This window comes from Stigmatopora nigra, chromosome 2, assembly GCF_051989575.1.
Source record: "Stigmatopora nigra isolate UIUO_SnigA chromosome 2, RoL_Snig_1.1, whole genome shotgun sequence".
In the NCBI taxonomy this organism is placed as follows: Eukaryota; Metazoa; Chordata; class Actinopteri; order Syngnathiformes; family Syngnathidae; genus Stigmatopora; species Stigmatopora nigra.
In genome coordinates this window covers 6,867,731-6,890,486 of record NC_135509.1, presented here as the reverse complement: position 1 = coordinate 6,890,486, position 22,756 = coordinate 6,867,731, and the positions used below count along the sequence as shown (strand labels likewise).

At 36.9% G+C, this 22,756-nt stretch overlaps 1 protein-coding gene across 9 annotated transcripts in view; it reads left to right on the top strand.

Moving 5' to 3' along the window:
• Nucleotides 1-22,756, top strand: part of magi2b (membrane associated guanylate kinase, WW and PDZ domain containing 2b) — an 87,590-nt gene that overhangs the window by 57,399 nt on the left and 7,435 nt on the right. For 4 of the 9 annotated variants that reach the window (XM_077742774.1, XM_077742766.1, XM_077742809.1 and 1 more), the window contains 11 exons: nt 1,078-1,135; nt 2,275-2,396; nt 4,101-4,283; nt 8,079-8,602; nt 8,683-8,851; nt 16,272-16,303; nt 18,147-18,339; nt 18,417-18,532; nt 19,513-20,002; nt 20,783-20,968; nt 21,908-22,199. In XM_077742774.1, the coding sequence (XP_077598900.1) occupies nt 1,078-1,135; nt 2,275-2,396; nt 4,101-4,283; nt 8,079-8,602; nt 8,683-8,851; nt 16,272-16,303; nt 18,147-18,339; nt 18,417-18,532; nt 19,513-20,002; nt 20,783-20,968; nt 21,908-22,199 (2,365 nt within the window). The remainder of the gene's footprint in view (nt 1-1,077; nt 1,136-2,274; nt 2,397-4,100; nt 4,284-8,078; nt 8,603-8,682; nt 8,852-16,271; nt 16,304-18,146; nt 18,340-18,416; nt 18,533-19,512; nt 20,003-20,782; nt 20,969-21,907; nt 22,200-22,756) is intronic. The other 5 variants (XM_077742790.1, XM_077742820.1, XM_077742840.1 and 2 more) reach the window with 2 other exon arrangements.

Sequence of the window (22,756 nt, the reverse complement as noted above, 5' to 3'; positions counted from 1 at the left end):
CAGCTATTACCACTGTTACTACCACTTCTGCTGCTAATACTACAGCAGCTTATGTTACTACTACCACTACTACTAACAATATACTGCTACTGCTACTATTACTATTAACAATACTGCTGCTACTACTACTACGAACAATATTGCTGCTACTGCTACTACTACTACTACTAAAATACTGCTGCTACTGCTACTACTACTACCAACATACTGCTGCTACTGCTACTACTACTACCAACATACTGCTGCTACAAATACTACTAACATTACTGCTGCTAGGGTTACTGCTACTACTAAAATACTGCTGCTACTGCTACTACTACTAACAATAATGCTGCTACTGCTACTACTACTAAAATACTGATGCTACTGCTACTACTACTACTAAACTACTGCTGCTACTGTTACTGCTACTACTAAAATACTGCTGCTACTGCTAATATTACTGCAGTTACTACTGTTAATGCTACTACTGCTGCTGCCACTACTACTGCTACTACTACTGCTACTACTACTACTGCTGCTGCTGCTGTTACTACTACTACTACTTTTACCACAACTGCTGCTGCTACTACTACTACTACTACTACTACTACTACTACTACTACTACTAGTGCCACTACTACTACTAGTACCACCAATACTACTAGTACTACTACTGCTAATAGTACTACTACTACTAATACTACTTCTACAGCTCCATTTAGTGGATCTATAACAATCCACAAATCCTTCATCTAGTGCATGTCTACCCCCTTACCACCAGTACAACTCCATATAGTGTATCTAAAATACAATCCCCTACTAATACTACTACTACTACTACCGCCACTACTACTGCTGCCCCTTAGACATGAAACCAATTTGAAGATAGTCCATTCATTGAAGGTGCGCCTTTTTGCTCAGAAAATACCCTAGATTTAATTTCCGTGTACCGTATGGACCGTCGCGGGGTACGCAGCTGTGACCTTCCATTGCCGGGGTCTCATTTTGGCGGGCGGGCCGGGTGTTTTGTTTGATTGTGCTGCTCTTGCCATAAAGTGACTTGATTTCCCCCGGCGTGCTTCCCCCACTCCTCAGAACTGCCCTACGGCTGGGAGAAGATCGATGACCCCATCTACGGCAGCTACTACGTGGAGTAAGCAAGCATTTCATTTTTTTTTTTGCCGTCCTTATCAATTATGCAGGACCCTTACGCGCTCACCGGTCTCGGACGTCTCGCCGCTCGTTTGTCAAAACTCTTTCAGGAGAATTCTAATCAGCAAAGATCATCTTAGGAGCGGTTTATTTCATACCGTGATAGTTTTTGTTGTTGTTTTTTTTTGTAAACACCCTTACTAATTGCCTTGAGGATGTAGCCTAAAGGTAAAACGCAGTCAAACCGAGTTCACTTATTTCTTTAGGTTTGACTCAAAAAGGGAATACAGTTCATCTTGAAATACTTATGGAAAAACTTCTTTTCTAACTATAGTATCAAGTTTATGGTTTTGGTTTTGTTCTTTTTGAAATAGGTTAATGTTTAGGTTTTTTTAAATTATTTTAATTGATTTTGCAATACATCACAATATTCTATTGCACGATTATCGCGTTTATTTGAAAACTTTGTTTTTTTTTGGTGGAAATGCAGTAATCCCTCAAATATCATGGCTCTACTAAATCGCAGATTTTTTTCTGGGGAATTTTTTGTTTTAATAAAAAAAAATGTTGTTCATTAAAATGTGAAAATCCACACTAAAACATGCAAGCAGAAGACACGCCCCTATTTTCCACTTGCTACTAGGTTTAAAAGAATAAATATAATATGTATTTTTTTTTTAAATAGGGGTGACTATACTTTGCGTTTTTCGTTTATCGCTGTCTCTATTAACCGTGATAATTGAGGGATTACTGTCAACAATATTGGGCTACACTTCCACTCACGCCCACTAGTCGACAGCATTCTGCCGAAGTTCCCTGACAATTCTGCTTGGACGCACTATTTTCTAGTTCAAATCCCATAACAAATCCCATTTTTGAGTACTCTGACACATTTTTTTAAAGCAATTCAGCACTAAATACCAAAAAAATGACACAACAACAGCCATATGTTGTCCAACCATGTTTACTCTCTTACAAAATAAGCTTCTAGAAATTAATTCAGATAAATGCATCACCACATATGAGACAATATGCCCTTCCTAGTCCACGTGATTCTTTTAATTCAGTTACGGAGGCTAAAAATCGTAGACTCACGACTGTATTTTCATCATTATGCCTAATCGTCAATGTTCTTTGCAGTCACATCAATCGTAGGACTCAGTTTGAGAATCCCGTCTTGGAAGCAAAGCGGCGCCTTGAGCAGCAAAGGCAGATGCAGACTCAGGGTCTTTCCGCTCTCCCGCTGCCCACCATTTACCGAGGTAGTATACCACTTCCTAATGTTACGTCCATTAAACAAAACATCACATTTTCTCAAGCTTTACAATCCAAGTAGTCGTCCTGATTATATGTCACTGCCAATTATTATACCATCAACCTATTTTTAACACTAGAAATTGTCACGAAACATCATATGTGGTTGTTCTACCTAACGAACACTTTGTAGCTCCCGTATTTTCACGACTATAAGGCGCACGTAAAAGTCTTACATTTTCTCCAAAATAGACAGGGCGCCTTATAATCCAGTGCGCCTTATATATGGAAAAAAACTGATATTAAAAAAACACAAATGCCTGAACTGAAACAATACTGTTAAATATGCAGATGCCATCTTAGTTTACAACATCTTCCATCATATAGCTCCTGCCCCACTGCAAGATTTTATACAAAAAAAATCCAAAACATCAACAATGGCTGGCTCTAGAGGTGACTGTGAAGTAGTGAGTGCTTCATACCTAGAAGTCAATAGCAATTACCATATTTTCACCACTATAAGGCGCACTTAAAAGTCTTACATTTTCTCCAAAATAGACAGTGCCCCTTATAATACAGTGCGCCTTATATATGGAAAAAATGTCATTCATTGAGGGTGCGCCTTATAATGCGGTGCACCTTATAGTCGTGAAAATACGGTACTTCTTTATTCTGTATATACAGAATAAAATCATTTCATTTTTTTCGCCGCCAACCCAATGGTTTGTCAGTTTTGTCTTCAAGTGTGCGCCTTACTGAAATTTCCTAAATTTCTCAAGGGCTCCTTTGTACATTTGTGTATTTATTTCTTTTTTTTAACACGTCTGCGTGTTATCGTATGATGTAAAGGGCATCCTTGGCCGAGGTCGAGTGGTGGAGAATAGTAGGCGGGGTTAGATGACTGAGAACATGATCACCCCCAAGGTTTTCTTCTGTCTGGCACCGAGATAAGAATTTGTTAGACCAAATGTGTCAAAGTGGCGGCCCTGGGGCCAAATCTGGCCCGCTGTATCATTTTGTGCGGCCCGAGAAAATAAATGATGAGTGCCGACTTTCTGTTTTAGGATGAAATTAAAATGAAGAGTATAGATGTATATTAAATTTCCTGATTTTCACCCTTTTAAATCAATAATTGTCATTTTTTAATCCATTTTTTCTGTGTTTTTAGTTCAAAAATCATTTTGTAAAATCTAAAAATATATTTAAAGAAAGCTCAAATAAACGTTGTTTTAGATCTGATTTTCTCCTTTTTAAACCAATAATTGTAATTTTTTTAATCATTTTTTCTGTGTTTTTGGTTCAAAAATCATTTTGTAAAATCGAAAAATATATTTAAAAAATGCTAAAATAAACATTGTTTTAGATCTATAAAAAACTGAATTTTCAGGGCTTTTAATCCATTTCTTTTAATCCATTTATTAAAAAAAAAAATCTAAATATTCTATCAAAAATTGTCCGGCCCACTTCAAATCAAGTTGACGTTAATGTGGCTCGCGAACCAACCCGAGTCTGACACCCTTGTGCTAGACCTTTCCAAAATAAACTCACCATGACTCACCGACATTGCGCTAAACGCTGGCAAAATCTGCAGCCAAATAATAATGCAAGCCAGAGTTATTATTAGATAAGGATGCATTTGGGAGTGGTTTCAGTGAACAAGAATTACCTTTCACCTGGTATATTTTTTGTGTGTCTGTGTTTTCTCCCTTCAGAAAAGCCACTTTTCACCAGGGACCCGACCCAGTTGAAAGGCACATTCCTGTCGACGGGCCTGCAAAAGAGCAACATGGGATTTGGCTTCACAATCATTGGAGGGGACGAACCAGACGAGTTTCTGCAAGTGAAGAGTGTCATTCCCGATGGGCCGGCTGCTCAGGATGGAAAGATGGACACAGGTACACCCATTGGATTGAATTGGATAACTTTATTCATCCCATATTCAGGAAATTTCGTTGTCACAGGAGCAAAAGGGTGAGAATACAGACACAGAAAAAGACACCCTAGACCAGGGGTGTCAAACTTTGGTCTGCGGGCCGAATACAGCTTCATTTGAGATCAAGTAGGCCGGACCAGTAAACTCATTGCAAAATGACATAGAACTAACTATAAGCCCACTTTTTTTCCCTTTGTATTAGTCACTAATACTAATAATTAGTGCAAAGAATGAGTAAATTATCAAAATTTTTATTAACAGAATTTTCCTTTTACATTATAAACAATATATTATGAACAAGAGAATAACGTAAGAACATTAATAAATGTCAATTCATTCGGCCATGTCTGGTCTAAATTAACCACAATAATCAATGGACGACTATATACTAAGTTTTTTTGTCATTCCCCGAACCAAGTTTCAGCTAAATGTGCTTCTTTCACTATTTTATTCAACGGATAACAACCCCCCTCCCCTCCCTCTCTCTCTCCATCTGTTGCCAGAAGCTTGCTAAATTTTGAATATTTTTGCTGTCTGAGTCAACTAGAGTTCACCCAGTGAATTATGTCACAGTGAAAGTAACATGAAACACTCAACGTTGTCGATAGATGTCCGATTTGTTTGAACCGGGGAAGGGCTAGCAGCCAATGGGAAGCATAATTAACCAGGACTGCTTATGCTAGTTGCCATACACCTTTCCTAATTAGCATTGTTAGCATGCCTGGGATGATGACCCTATCGTGTGTGTGTGTGTGTGTGTGTGTGCTTTGCCCTCCCATGAACTGGCGTTTCCATCTTTTTCCTTCATCTCCTTTTCTTTGACTTCCACGTCACTCACTCTCTTTTATCTCGTCTCCATCTTTGTTTCTGATTCTTATTGGTAGCCTCAGCACACGTTATCCGACATTGCTTCTTCGGCCTTGTGGCTTATTTTATTATTTTTTTCCGTCTTCTCCATCCTGTTTCCTGATACCGTATTTTCACGACTATAAGGCGCACTTAAAAGTCTTAAATTTTCTCCAAAATAGACAGTGCGCCTTATAATCCAATGCGCCTAATATATGGAAAAAACTGAAAACAAAAAACCACCACTGTCGGATATTAAAAAAACACAAAGGCCTGAACTGAAACAATACTGTTAAATATGCAGATGCCATCTTAGGTTACAAAATCTTCCATCATATAGCTCCTCCCTCACTGCAAGATTTTCTACAAAAAAAATCCAAAACCTCAACAATGGCTGGCTCTAGAGGTCACTGTGTAGTGAGTGAGTGCTTCATACCTGGAAGTCAATAGCAATTACCGTATTTTCACCACTATAAGGCGCACTTAAAAGTCTTCAATTTTCTCCAAAATAGACAGTGCGCCTTACAATACAGTGCGCCTTATATATGGAAAAAAATGTCATTCATTGAGGGTGCGCCTTATAATGGGGTGCGCCTTATTGTCGTGAAAATACGGTAATTTTTCCTCTCGTTTCTTCATCCCTTCTTTTATGTTTTGTCAGCTTTCTCCTCTTTTCCTTCTCTGATATTCCTTCCCTGAAACTTGCTACTTTCCCCTCTGTGACATTGCCAGAGCTACTTACACACACACACACAAATACACATACACACGGGTGCTCCCCGGCTGAGATTAGCTGGCCTATTTGAGCCGAGCGACATTGCTCTTAGGGATTGTGCGTGATGATGCATGTGACATGTGTGTTTGTGTTTGTGTGTGTTTTTGAGTGTGTTTGTGTGTGTGTGTGTGTGTGTCCGAGGGCCGCCAGTGGTGTGAAGGAGAGGATTTAAGGCAACCACGTTATTCATGGGACTGCCACGTTAAAGCAAAAATCTATAAATGTCCACACATAAACCAGCACTGTTGCCTTTGTGGATTTCATTGGTCGCATCTCACTTTTATTTGATTTATTTCTTTCTTATACCTGTCAACTTCAGCCAATTTTTCTTCTTATTAATGATTGCAATTCCCCATAAAGTTAATCATGAGTGCTGACTTTCTGTTTTAAGATCAAATTAAAATGAAGAGTATAGATGTATATTAAATGTCCTGATTTTCCCCCTTTTAAATCAATAATTGTCATTTTTTGATCTATTTTTTCTGTGTTTTTAGCTCAAAAATTATTTTGTAAAATCTAAAAATATATTTAAAAAAAATCTAAAATAAACATTGTTTTAGATCTGTAAAAAAACAGAATATTCAGGGCTTTTTAATCCAGTTCTTTTAATCCATTTATTTAAAAAAAATCTAAATATTATATCTTAAATGGTCCAACCCACATAAAATCATTGCTTGCTGACTCGCTATATTTAAACCGTAAAAAAGGGGAATTCACATGCTCATATCATGCTTAAAGCATGACAATATTAGCGTATTATTTGCTAACAGACGATCCAGATTAGAGCCAAAATGGTTAAAACCAGATCACTTTTACAAAAAAAAACGTACTTGGAAAAAAAATCCTGTAAAAAGTTGTTACACACATTGAAATGATGTAAAATACATTTTAAAAAATGTAAAAGTCGACAGCTATGACATTTCCAACCCAGTCTGCATATACTCGATATTCATAAAGATGAACTTAGCGTCTGTCTTCCTTAGCTCAGCGTCTTTCCCACGCACTCATGAGCGTCGTAAGAAACATACTGATATCGTTTTTATTTTATTATTTGTATCTTTTTATGAGGCACTTAGGCAATACAGCCGGAACTTTGCAGTGCAGTTTTATGCCAGTTTCCCAAAAACATATTGAGTAGGGCGCAGAAATTTGTGCTTTTCCTTCATTTTATCACACTTGGAAAGCAGGAATGGTCACTATTAAAGTAGTTGTTGTCGTTTTTCATCTTCTTTTGGGGACGAACTTTGAATTTGTACTCTTTTTTTAAAGGTGGCAAAATGTCAAGGTTATGCTCTTGATGTAAAAACGGTTCATTTTAGAGAAAATTTGGTTTGTCAATCATCTTTAGAAGCAGCTGATGAGTTAAATGAATACAAATGTTTTTTATCATTTTGTAGTGTAATACACTCATACAGACTAGAAATATTTCAAAATTACAAATATGAGTAATAGTCATGTATCTGCTTCCAAAATATAGAGGAAAAATGACATAAGACGCCCACAAGACGAAATATGTTAAGTTTGTAAAAAATCACAGGTGTCAAAGTGGTGGCCCGGGGGCCAAATCTGGCCCGCCGCATCATTTTGTGAGGCCCGGGAAAGTAAATGGTGACTTTCTGTTTTAGGATCAAATTAAAATGAAGAGTATAGATGGATATTAAATTTCCTGATTTTCCCCCTTTTCAATCAATAATTGTCATTTTTTTAAATCATTTTTTTCTGTTTTTAGTTAAAAAATAATTTTGTAAAATCTAATCATGATCCCCACCATTTTAAATCAATAATTAGAATTTTTTAATCATTTTTTTCTGTGTTTTTAGTTCAAAAATCATTTTGTAAAATCTAAAAAATATATTAAAAAAACCTCAAATAAACAATATTTTAGATCTATAGAAAAAAACGAACATTCAGGGCTTTTAATCCAGTTCTTTTAATCCATTTATAAAAAAAAAATCTAAATATTATATCTAAAATGATCCGGCCCGCTTGAAATCAAATTGACGTTAAAGCGGTTTACATGTAAACCCTCACATGAGAAACTTTCACTTTAATGCTCGCGTCCTAAATTTGTGCAGCTGCTCGTAAATCAAAAATCTGATGTACCTGACTGACGTTGCCGATCCATATTTCCTCCAGGTGACGTCATCGTCTACGTAAACGACATCTGCGTCCTGGGCACCACGCACGCCGACGTGGTCAAGCTCTTCCAGTCGGTACCCATCGGTCAGAGCGTCACCCTGGTACTGTGCAGAGGCTACCCACTCCCCTTCGAACCCGAAGACCCCAACGCCACCAGCGGCAGTTCCATGACACCCATCGGGATGGAGCACCGCCCCCTGGTGGTCAACGGCCGCGGCAGCTACGATCCTTACCTGGAGTATCTCTCCTTGAGCTCTCAGCTGCCGGCCCAAGCTCTGGCCGGGGTGTCGCACCCGGGGGACACTCACCTTGACGGCTCCTCCCTGCCACCCACCACGCCCGGCTCAGGCTCCGCCCTCACGCCGCACGACGACAACGTGTCCATGGCGTCGTCGGGGACGGCCGGCGTTGCCGGGGCGACCGTGCAGACGGCCGAGCTGCTGACGGTTACCATGGTGAAGGGAACCGAGGGGTTCGGATTCACCATAGCGGACAGTCCCACCGGACAGCGGGTCAAACAGGTCCGGTATCGCCGTTTTGGGCGTTTGGGTTCGATTCTCGTGTCTGGGATTGCGATGTTGACGTGGACTCGAACTCGCAGGTGTTGGATCCCGGCTCGCAAGCGGCGTCGGGTTTGATCGAGGGCGATCTGATCTTGGAGGTCAACCAGCAGTCGGTGGCGGCGGCTGGACATGGACGTGTGGTGGAGATGCTCAAAGAGTGTCCCGTCGGGGCTGAAGCGACGTTGCTAATTCAGAGAGTGGCAACAGGTGAGTTGACCTTTGACCTTGAGGCTTTGAATTATTTATGTCCATAGATTCAATTGAATTTGATGCTTTTTTGTTGTTGTTATGCTACTAGTATCATGAGATTTGAAGCTACACCACGAAATGCACAAATAACAACAAGAAACAAATAAATCATCATCAATAATAACAATAATAAATAATTATGAACAAGAAATAGTCAAGAAATAAGTAGTCGTAAGTAGTCGACAACATAAAAAGGGAATTGCACAAATGACAACAAACTAACAAATAATCGCAATCATAAATAAATATTAACAAGAAATAATCAAGAAATAAATAGTCAACAACATAAAAAATGGAAGTGCACAAATAACAATATCAAACTAATAAAGATTCAATAAATAATTACAATAAATAAATATTAACAAGAAATATTCAATAAATAAGTAGTTATAAGTGATCAACAACATAAAAAGGAAAGTGTACAAATAACCATACCATAAAAATAAATAATCAATAAATAATAACAATAATAAATCAATATTAACAATGGATAATCCAGAAATAATCAAGACATAAGTAGTCATAATTGGTCAACAACATAAAATAGAGAATTGCATAAATAATCACAATAATAAATAAATATTAACAATAAATAAATGTTAACAATAGATAATTAATAAATAGTGACAAATATTAGCCATAAGAAATAAGACGTCAACAACATGAAAAAGGGAAGTGCACAAATAACGACAAACAAATAAATCATCAATAAATAGGATGAATACGTGTTCATAATAATTAGTCAAAAACATAAATAAGTTGAGATGTGCCAAAATAATTAATAAGATAATAAATAAGTAGTCAACATAATAATCACGTAGTAGTCAAGTAAATAATAATTGCATTTGCTTTCAAGCATAAATGGCCATCAAATGTAGAAAACCGACTTCAATGAGCATTTCCAGACTACTTAGTCAGATTAAATTCATATTTAATATCATAACACACATGACATGAAGAGGAAAATTGGTTGGACACACTTTTAATGTGAAAAATTAAAACAAGATTGAATTTGCTGATGCTATGTCCTCTTAGCTAGCTAACAGCTAGCTTCAAAACAGCACAATTTATGGAATTATTTGTCTTATTAAATGGCTAAATCAACAAAAAGACATTTTGTTCCGACTGCTTACAAATAAATTAGGCTTTTAATTTTGCTAATTGTGTACCAAACGTTAAAAAAATAACAATTTGAGAGGTCTTAACTCAAAACAAGTCTGTTTTGTGTACTCATAATCAGAAGTAGTTTGTAAAGAAAAGGCTACTAAAGTGAAAATAAAGAAAAGAAAAGGTCATGATGATACTTTAGGGTGAAAAAGAGAAAGTTTATCCCTCTGGAAATATAAATGACCTTTGACCCAGGATTCGTCACACAGCAGGCTTTAAAAGGTCAAAGATTTTGGAGCAAAAAAGCTACAAAACGTGTTAAAATACATTTGACAACATACTTGGCAATAGAAACACACATTTTGTAACAAAAACAATACAAAAAAATCATTTTTTTGGTTAATCCTGGCTTGGTTTCAATATATTTCGACTTGCTTTATTAAAATATGTATTTTTAATCCTTGTAATTATAATAAATTGGCCACTTTTATGCACTGTATGCGTAATGTCAACAACTAAAGCTATAGTTCACCTTGATGAAATTTCCAAAGTTAATCAAGAATAATAATTATATCGTCATTATGTATAATAATAATAATTAAGTATAATCATGAAGTCTATTGATTGGCCTGACTTTTGTGGGAGGAGATTTATTTAATCATCTGTGCCCTTTTCATATTGATATCATATCAAAGAAAAAAATACTTTATAAAAATTTGTATTAATGTACTGACAAAACTTTTGATTATAATAAAATTGACATATTTAGGATTTTTAAAATTAAATCCTGGTTTTACAATACAGTAATAGTGTCAGTAATATAATGGAGTCGTATTAGCCAGAGAGGATAAAGAATATATGACTGTAAATATTATTCAATTTTCTGTCTGTATTTGTTGTACTGCCGTTTTTGTTCAAATATTTAACAAAAACGGCATTGCAACAAATGCAATTAGGCAAATTAATAATGTTTACAGGCATATATTCTTTATCCTCTCTGGATTTTATGTGGACTGGACCATTTTAGATATAATATTTTGATTTTTTTTTAATAAATGGATTAAAATAACTGGATTAAAAGCCCTGAATATTCAGTTTTTATAGATCTAAAGCAATGTTTATTTGAGATTTTTTTATATATATTTTTAGATTTTACAAAATAATTTTTGAACTAAAAACACAGAAAAAATGATTAAAAAATGACAATTATTGATTTAAAAGGGGGAAAAATCAGTAAATTTAATATACATTATACATCTTTATTTTATCTTTTTTAAATATATTTTTAGACTTTACAAAATATTTTTTTAACTAAAAACACAGAAAAAAATGACAATTATTGATTCAAAAGGGGGAAAAATCAGGAAATTTAATATACACCTATACTCTTCATTTAAATTGAATCCTAAAACAGAAAGTCGGCACTCATGATTTACTTTCCCGGACCGCATAAAACGATGCGGCGGGCCAGATTTGGCCCCCGGGCCGCCACTTTGACACCAGTGATGTTTGTTAGCATTTAGCTAAATTAGCTTTCATAAGGTTCATTCATGTCCGAGACTCAAACCCAAATTCTCTCCACATTGGCCCACATCTCAGTCCTAATCGATTGTGTTGTCTTTTAAAAGGAATCAATTCACATTTACCGTCTTAGAACTCATTGTTTTTTTCCCTTGCTGTGACAAACTGCTGCCTAATTTGCATTGTTTCTGAGACAGATAACGCCACAATAAGGACACTGTTTATATTTAATTAGCGGCGAAGGCACACTCACTCTTCTCTCTCTCTCTCTTTTGCAAATTTAATGAATTGAAGTGTAAAATGAATCACAATGGCACAAATGACAAGAGAATGCACGGCGTGGAACTGACGAGTAGGCGGAGCTTATAATTATTGAGCAGCCTTGCTGGACGAATGTCAGCAAAAATCGTGCCAAATGTAACTCAAGTGATCGTATTGATGTTGTAGTGACTGATCGTATTGAAGTGTGTACCAAAGTCAAATATGTGTGAGAGTGTCAGATGCTTGAGCACTTCAATATGACGGAGTATCCAACTGCCACCTGGTGGTGAAGCTTTGCCACGACATATAGTTGTGTAGTATTCAATCAGGCCTTCATTAAATTCCAACTGAGAATGGAGTATGAGACTTTTGAACTGTAAATCAGAAAAACTAAATAGCATAGAGGTGGATTTTGGATTGAGGCTTATACTCCGGAAAATACGGTATATCTTTTGAAAGATTTTAGGAATATGTATATTTGTTTTTTGGGGGTCCTGGTCAATCCACCAGTTTCGTCCCTCATTCCTAAGACATGCATAGTAGGCTAAATGGACACGAAATCACAGGTGTTAAAGTGGTGGCCCGGGGGCCAAACTTGGGCCGCCGCATCATTTTGTGCGGGCCGGGAAAGTAAATCATGAGTGGCGACTTTCTGTTTTAGGATCATATTAAAATGAAGAGTATAGATGTATATTACATTTCCTGATTTTCACCCTTTTAAATTAATAATTATCATTTTTAATCCATTTTTTTCTGTGTTTAGTTTAAAAATCATTTTGTTAAATCTAAAAATATATTTAAAAAAAAGCTAAAATAAACATTTTTTTAGATCTATAAAAAGACGGAATATTCAGGGTTTTTAATCCAGTTCTTTTAATCCATTTATTTAAAAAAAAATCTGAATATTATATCTAAAATGGTCCGGTTAAGTTTGAAACCCTTGCTCAAAATTGCTCTTAGGTATGATCAGCTGGCCACCTCATGCCTGTAAAGTCAGCTGGGGTAGGCTCCAGCACCCCCTGCGATCCTAGTGAGGATAAAGCGGTTCAGAAAATGACTGAATCTATTGTGACTTCAGTTTTTTGTTTTTTTAACCCTTTGAATTGCTTGTCAGGGTTGCCAAATCACATGGTAAAACCCGCCTTGGTCAATTGCAACCATCCCAAATATGTTTATCCCCGAATACAACACTGTATATTTCGCATTTCTAACTAGACATCAGTGGTCATTTATGCCACACATGAGGTGTCAGACCTGCACAGCGCTCATTTGTCCAGAGATTGTTTCCCTTTGCCATCTCGGGCGCCATTCCAGCCTTCCACGGGTGCTCCGACGACTTGAATCTGAGCCAAGAGCAGGCGATAGACAGACTCTCGCGGGCGCCAAACGAGGCCCGGGCGAAAAGCAAAGCGCGGTGGCGGCGGCGGCCAAGAAGCCAGCGGGCCGGGTGTGACGCCTCCCTCAAAAAGCGCTGGTCCACCAGGCGCTCGTTTGGTATTCAGCCACACACCCGTGAGAGCGCCACGTATCCGGCACATATGCTGATGAATTTGATTAGCATGTAAATGAAGTCTAAACGCTTTGCGTGAGGTTGACGCTGGCTTTTTAATGCCGGTGGACAATCGCCGTGTCGAAACGGCTCATTTCCTTCCCTGTTATATTAAGAAAAGTCTCTTTATGAATGATCTAATAGGAATTATTTGTGGGATTCTCTAAAGGCCGTATTCCCTGTGGGAGGAGCTTCTTTTCGTATAGACGAGCGTAAAAGCGACACTACCATTTTGGCTCTATGGGCAGCTTTGTTCATATCCAAACATGGAGGCCTACCGTGTTTTTCGCACTATAAGGTGCAAGGAAATTGTGTTTCGTAGTAGTAGTAGTGGTGGTGGTTGGAGTAGTGGTAGTAGGGGGTTGTTTTATAGATCACTAGATTGAGCTGTAGTGGTTAGAGGTTTTGTTATAGATCAACCACATTGATCTGTAGTAGTAGTAGTAGAAATAGAGGTAGTTAGGGGTTGCGTTATACATCAACTAGAATAAGCTGTAGTAATAGTAGTAGTAATAGTAATAGTAGTGGTTAGGGGTTGTGTTATACATCAACTAGATTTAGCTGTAGTAGTAGTAGTACTAGTGATAATAGTAGTGGTTAGGGGTTGTGTTATACATAGACTGGATTAAGATGAAGTAGTAGTAGTAAAAATAATAGTGGTTAGGGGTTGTGTTATACATCAACTGGATTAAGATGAAGTAGTAGTAGTAGTAAAAATAGTAGTGTTAGGGGTTGTGTTATACATCAACTAGGTGGAGCTGTAGTAGTAGTAATAATCGTAATGGTTAGGGGTTGTTATACATCAATTGGATTAAGATGTAGTAGTAGTAGTAGTAAAAATAGTAGTGGTTAGGGGTTTTGTTATACATTAACTAGATTAAGCTGTAGTAGTAGTAATAATAGTAGGGGTTGTGTTATACCACAACTAGGTGGAGCTGTAGTAGTAGTAATAATAGTAGTGTTTTGTGGTTGTGTTATACAGCAACTTGATTAAGATGTAGTAGTATTAATAATAGTCGTGGTTAGGGGCTGTGTTATACATCAACTAGGTGGAGCTGTAGTAGTAGTAATAGTAAGTTGTGTTATACAAATACTAAATGGACCTGTAGCGGTAGTGGGTTTTGTTATAGATCCACTAGATAGAGTGCTGCAGAAGGGATTTCATGCATATGATGAACTAATATTGATCCACATATAAAGCTCATTTGCAATTGTTTTAGTTACGGCTTATAGTGCGGGAAATAAGGTAGGTTTATTCAAGGATACGAATTGATTTCACGACCACACTCGTATGTCAAATCCACTTTCACGTGGAAATGTCAGGATTCATGTTATCGACAGAGTCGACCTTTATTGCTTCGGTGTAGTACAACTTGTAGAAAGTACTGCACTGATACGCTTTCGGCAAGTTGGCTTTGCTCATGTTTTTCAATTATTCGAAGTCACATTCGAGTGTTAATCTAAACTATGAAAGTATAACTAATACTAATAACGAAAAAATATATATATTTAATGCCAAAATCAACCAAAAAATGACATTTTATCTAATCTATGATTCTTTTATTCGGAGTATACTTACTTAATCCCTCCACCAATTGTTTTTAAATCGAACATCACTTTTTGCACCCTCGATTTATGTGATTTTCTAGCAGAAATCCATGTTTTTTTTTATGTTTTTTCATCCTCATCTCCGCACATGTTAAGATCCAAACATGTTTTTTTTTTACTAGAAATCCAGTATACATGAAACATACGTTCCTCCCATGTGTGTCGACTCTATGTATTTGGGTCTCTCAGTATTCGACTTCTCGCCTCCTTTGATTGTGGGTTGTCGCTGGGGAGCTTTGGTGATAAGAACTGGAGTGCTCCCTACTTTCTGCACCAACATCAAATATAACTGAGAGTGTGTGTGTGCATGTGTGTGTGTGCTTGCAGCTAATGATGTAATTATGTTTGGAACAAATGCAACTGTGGTGCACATTAGGGAGTCTTTGGCAAACAAAGTCAAAACACAGGGATGGAAAATGCAACTTCGCTTGTGAAAATATACCGGAGATTCCATACTACTGGATTTAGACTGGTTTTAGTATACAGTGTTCCCTCGGTTATCGCGGTTAATGGGGACCGGGACCATCCGCAATAGCTGCATTTCCGCAAAATAGGCGTGCCCTTTTAAAAATGCTTAAAGAAACGTATAACACGTGCACAAAAGCACCACCAAGCAAAAACATCATAGTAGTCCGGATGGAGGATCTTCTGCAGTTTTTTTGCACGTAAGAAACATCGTTATTGGGAGTTGTGAACATTGTTTTTTTGAAGATGCGACTGTAAACAGCCATGACGTCATCAATGCCATTCCTGAACTCACACCATGTTATTGACCATTTCTTTGGCCTTTTTTGATGCAATTACTAATTCTTATTGAATATTTTGTTTCCACCTCTTGTAAGATGATGTCATTTATAATTTTAACTTAATATCTTTACATTTTTATATATATTTTTCCTGAAAAAAATCCACGAAGCTCTGAGTCCGCGATAGCTGAAGCGCGAAGTAGCGAGGGAACACTGTACAGTTAAATGTAAAATATCTGAAAAGTTATGTGGAAAAAACTCAAATTTTCTTATGTAAATTGTTATTTTGAGTATTCCTAACTTATTATATTTACTGTAAACTTGGAATTTTGAATAGAAATTACTGAATGAAAGTTAATTTTAAGGTTTGGCTGGTAAACTGTATTTTTTTTTCATTGTAGTTCATATAAATGATAACAAGGTAAACGTGAAATGTAATTTTTGTAGTTTTAGTTGTATTTTGAAGGATATTTTTTACTTTGACAAATGTTTATTGTGTCGGCATTTGCAGTGATTGTGTTTTTGTTTTAATTTCTTGTTAATATTCAGTGTTTTAATAGTTTTTTTTATATATTTCCTTGTTTAGGCCAAGTGTCTCCATGGAAGGCTGCCAAACAGGTACGTAACAATTAATCGATGCTAAATCTTGCTAAATCTGTTAGCTTATAGGTTAGCAATTAGGAAACTCCACTGACACCAGGTATACATTAAATATATTTTCTGAACATTTAAAATAAATAAATAAACACAATCTATGACTTGTACACAGTATTCATAACAAAATACACAAATTAGTCAATACTAAGTAACGATTAGCATGAGTGAATAAGGTCCACATTAGCACATAATTAGCGGTTAGCATCTACATTAGCAAGATAACGTCTTAGCTAAAGAAAACATCATACCTCTACTTACAAATGCCTCTAGATCTGAAAAAAATTCAGATTACGAATTTTTTAATGCAAATTAATGCATTTTATTATCCATTATTTTATTTTGAAAATATTGACGCATTGATTTTCACTTTATAACATCACAACAAATAATAATAATAACAAAAGCATTCAATTTAATTCAATTAACTGTCTCACAACAACCACTATCCAAGTTTCAAGATTACTTCGTAAGTAGAAGTATGACTTTACATTAAATACAACATTATAATTTCATTTACCCCATTTATACTGAAGTAAACTTGCCCACTTGACAGTGTAAAATAGAGTAATAAAGAAACTAAATGTAGGTAAAAGGTGCACTTTAAAGAGTGACTTGGAGTGGCAATCATCCGTCATCTAGACGGCTCCGTCTGCTTTGACTTTCTTCAAATTGCCGCCTTCTAATTTGGCCTCAACTTGTGCGACGACTGGCCACGTGCTGACAGAACATTTATCATATCGGTGAAGTCCTTGTTTGTCCTCGTGTTAACTTTGAGATTATATCGCCGCCGTGTGGAGCAAACTTCATACATTGACCTGTAGTTCGATGACATCAGATTGCTTGAATGACATTCATTTTTTTTTTTAAAGTTGAGGTACTCATTTAGCTCTTTACCTGACATTGACAACATTCGACAACATCTAATTCATTTTAACAGGAGAGTGCAAATCACTCTTTTTATAGCAAGGGTGTCAGACTCGGGTTGCGCAGCTGGCTGCATTAACGTCACCTCGATTTTATGTGGGCTGGACCATTTTAGATAAAATATTTAGATTTTTTTTTTTATAAATGGATTAAAAAAACTGGATTAAAAACCCTGGATATTCAGTTTTTTTATAGATTTAAAACAATGTTTATTTTAGCTTTTTTAAAATATATTTTTAGATTTTACAAAATTATTTTTGAACTAAAAGCACAGAAAAAATGATTAAAATATTACAATTATTGATTTAAAAGGGGGAAATCAGGAAATTTAATATACATCTATACTCGTCATTTTAATTTGATCATTAAACAGAATGTCGGCATTCATGATTAACTTTCTTGGGCCACACAAATTGATGCGGCGGGCCAGATTTGGCCCCCGGGCCGCCACTTTGACAACAGTTTTATAGGAAAGTGAAAAATTAAAAAGAAAATGTTTCGTACTTTTGGCATGTTTCTGGAAACCAGGTTTTTAGTGGCTTTTTTTTAAATTACTACCAAAAAATACTGCCTTTGGCTATTGCAGGTCAATGTCTATTAGCCGAATAGTTTAAACATATCTTTACTATTTAGCAAACACTGTAATAAGCAATTTTTTTTTATTCGGGTGATCACCAGGGGCATAATACTCCATTAGATGTCTAATTTCCTTTTTAATAGATTGATTATAATTGTTAAATAGCCAAATGTCATTGGGAAAATCATAAAGTAAAGTTTAAATACTATTTTAGAAGATAAGGTTTGCATTTTTGCTTCTGTAATTCATTTTAAAAGACAATCAACTGAAAATATATATCGTTTTTTTTTCTTATCTTTGCAGTTAACCGAGCAATGGGACCCACACGGAAGCCCCCAGACCAACCTATCGGGTCCCGTCCTGCCTCCAGGTACGCCTTTCCCCAACCAGCCGCAACACCGCACGTCCGTGCCGGACTCCACCGAAGGCTTCGACTTGAACAAACCGGATCCTTACGACCTTTACGAAAAGTCCCGAGCCCTCTACGAGAGTCGACGTGAGTTTACCGATTGCCGGGGGGGCGATCAATTGCACAGCCGGGTCATCGATGCCATGTATGTGTGTGTGTGTTAGGTCCAGAATACGAAGAGGTGGAGGTGCACCTGCTGAGGGAGAAGACGGGCTTTGGCTTCCGCATCCTGGGGGGAGACGAGGCCGTGCAGGCTGTGAGTCCGGATGCCCGTGACAAGGCTCGTATGGGACGGAACATCTGACACTTTTTTTTTTAACGTCCTTTCACTTTGAGTTGGATTGATTTAATAATGGACAGTACATATTAATTAACATATTCATGAACATAAATATGTAAGATGGTAGCGAGGGATCATTTCCATCTTTAGTCTTTTGTACAGGTTGATTTCTGTATATATGTGTATATATGTATATGTATATATATATATGTATATGTATGTATGTATATGTATATATGTATATATATATGTATATATATATGTATGTATATATGTGTATATATATATGTATATATATATGTATGTATATATATGTATATGCATGTATATGTATGTATATATATGGATATGTATGTATATGTGTATGTATGTATATATATGTGTATGTATGTATATATATGTGTATGTATGTATATATATGTATATGTATGTATGTATACAGGGTGTATCAAAAAAATGTACTCACTTTTAGAATGACCCGAAAATCTTTAGTGAGTACATTTTATTCTAAAAGTGAGTACATTTTTTGAGACACCCTGTATATATGTGTGTATATATATGTATGTATACATGTATATATATATATGTATATGTATGTATACATGTGTATATATATATGTGTATGTATATATATGTATATGCATATACGTATATGTATATGCATATACGTATATGTATATGTGTATATATATGTATATGTATATACGTATATGTATATATGTGTATATGTATGTGTATATGTATGTATATGTATGTATATGTATGTATATGTATGTATATGTATGTATATGTATGTATATGTATATATATGTATATATATATATATATTTATATATATGTACATATTTATATATATGTATATATACACATACATACACACACACATATACACACACGCACACACACAAAAGTGCTTGTGTAAATGTCATCCATTGAGCAGTGATTTAATACGGCCTCCGTCCTCAAACCATCTTGAACAGATTGTGATCGGCGCCATCATCGAGAACACCCCCGCCGAGCGCGACGGCCGGCTGCGACCGGGCGACGAGCTGATCTCGGTGGACAAAAACGTGGTGGCCGGAAAGCCTCACAAGTACGTCATCGACTTGATGCACGCCGCCGCTCGCAACGGACAAGTCAGCCTGACGGTGAGGAGGAGGCTCCACATGCCAGGTGAGAATCGCCCTTGGGGGTTGTGGGATAGACTCCCTTGGCAAGCCACAAAAACCATGAACCGTCGTCACTCAGGCGAAGGCTGCCCCGTCAACGGTCGAAGCCCCAGTTTAGTGTCCACTCAGCACAGCTCGCCCCGCAACGACGCCTTGTCGCCGGGCGCCGCCGCGTCGGCCGTGACCTCGGAGGGCTCGGCCTTGCACACCAGCGACGTTCTCATCCAGCGCAAGGAGAACGAGGGTTTCGGATTCGTCATCATAAGTTCCCTCAACAGGCCGGAGAATGCCGCCATCATAAGTAAGTTGGATCTTCTACCAATCACTACAGACGCTCCCCTACTTACGAAAATTCAACTTACGAACAAACAGTGCATACGAACATGTCTGCAAATTGCATTTATGTTGAAAAAATGTACTGTAAGTATTCTCCATTTATTCTTTTTTTTTTCAGTACAAACCAATGCTGGCTACTTATACAAGCCTTAAACCTACAAATGCACTTGTATATAAACCTTCAATATACTTATATAGGCCTTAAATATAAATTATAATACAAAATATAGCTCTGAATCAACTTCAATTTGAACAATTTCAACTTATTCGTAAGTAGGGGAGCGTCTGTAATTGAATACACCGCATTTTCTGGACTATAAGACGTACTTTTTAAATTTTTTTTTTACTTATACTGAAGTACGACCCATTATAAATATAAATATATATATTTTTCTGTTATACTACCGATAGCCTGTATTTTTTTAGGCTTTAGTTATCTGGAAAAACGATTTTTAAAATGCCTATTTAGCCTGTTGTTGTTCATTTTACTATTGTTACTTTTCATATACTTGTTGTTTTCTGATCAGATAAGAAAATATGCGACTTATATATTGTTTTTTTTCTCTGAATTTTGTATTTATGGTGACTTATTGTCCCCAAAAAAATGCAGTACCTTGATTAAATATTTATAAACACTTAGCAAAGGACCAATACTATTGTCTGTCCAACATTTTATACCTAAAAATGGTCATTATAAAAGTAAGAATCAACCATAAATCCACACAATTGTTTCCTCCTTTTCTAGCCGTGCCCCATAAAATCGGACGTATAATTGAGGGCAGCCCGGCGGACCGATGCGGCAAACTAAAAGTGGGCGACCGGATCTTGGCAGTGAACGGCCAGTCCATCATCAGCATGCCGCACGCCGACATCGTCAAGCTCATCAAGGACGCCGGCCTTACGGTCACGCTGCACATCATCCCAGAGGAAGGCCAGTATTTTTGCTTGAAATACACCACCATCTCTACTTACAAAATCAATCTTTTCCATAACTACTTTTGTCATTTTGGATTTTTCATTAAACCCAGAAACATTAAATCTTTTAAAAATAACAAATAACAGTATATTTTTGAATGAATTATGTATTCTGTAAGAAGAGTTCACAGACAAGAAAATATTTTTTTAGCTATTAAGATAAATAAAAAATGCAAAGACATTTTCAATGAGAAGTCAGCACTTTCAAAATAAAATAACGGATACAGTCAAAGTCAAAAATAAAATAATGGATACAGGGGAAAAGTATTGACATATTTTTTAACTTGTTTTTTTTGTCTATTGGAATCGTCATTTGCGTATTAAAGTGTTTTGTAACCTGAACATTTTGTATCTAGAGAAAACTTTTGGGCCCAGGGGCCACATTGACTTAAAAAATTTGACAGATGGGGCGGGGTCAGCACAAGATACGATACATATAAAAAAGTGCATCCGTTAACAGTACATATGAAACATAAACAGGAAAAAAAGGACTATTAAGTATTAACATACTCATCACTCATCATTCAAGTAAAAAGTATTAAGTACAAAGTCAAGTGAAGGAATGTAGTATTAAGAAATATTAAAATGTCATTTAAATAAACATAGAGGGGCTGCAAAACACCAAAAACAAATAAGAGTGGACAGAGCTACTGCCACTGGCTTCCGCGTGACGGCGCCATCTTGGGGAAAGAAAAAAAAACATTATTTGGAAAACGTCGGCGGACCAGATTAAAAGGCCTAGCGGGCCAGATGTGGCCCGCGGGCCCTAGTTTGCCCGTGTCTGATCTAGAGGCATTATATGTAAGTAGAGGCACCACTATTGTGATCATGTTTTAGTGAATGAGATGATGATTGCCAAGTGTTGTCCCCCCCCCATCCCAAATCCCCCCCACAGGGTCCCAGTCTGGCCCCAGCTCAGAGAAGCAGAGCCCCATGACCCAGAAACATGGCAGCCAGCCCGCCCCCGTCGCCCTGGCCAGCCAAGTCGGGCCTACCCAGCCAGTTCAAATGGCCCTTCAGATAGGCCAAGTGTCCATGCAGCCGGCTCAGACGACAACTCAGACGGGACAAATCCTCATTTGTCCCCCGGCAGCCGCAGCGCCGCACCCGGCGCCGGCGGGGACGCAGCAGAGCCCCGTCAGCCATCCGTCCGGACTACCGCCGCAACTCTATCTACACGACGGAAGGTATGACGGACTCGTTCGGACCGCCGCCACGTTTCTGTTTGGCGCTTTCAAAATAAAAGCAAATGTGTACTGTATTTCTCCGGCACAATACTACAGAATGAAGAGAAAAATATATATACCATATTTTCACGACTATAAGGCGCACTTAAAAGTCTTACATTTTCTCCAAAATAGACAGACAGTGCGCCTTATAATACAGTGCGCCTTATATATGGAAAAAATTTTATTCATTGAAGGTGCGCCTTATAATGCGGTGCGCCTTATAGTCGTGAAAATACGGTATTATATATAAGTTGCGTTTTTGAGAGGGCAATTTTTGATTGGATCAAAAACCAAGAAAAAAACATCTTTAAAAAAATACATTATCCAATTTTGTTATTTCATGATTTTAATCAATCAAAAAGCCTTTATTGTCGTCATACACACCTGCGTATATCAATTTTTTTCTGAGCTTGGTTTTTGATATATTGTGTCTTTTTTTTAACAATGAAAGATACCGTATTTTCACGACTATAAGGCGCATTTAAAAGTCTTACATTTTCTACAAAATAGACAGG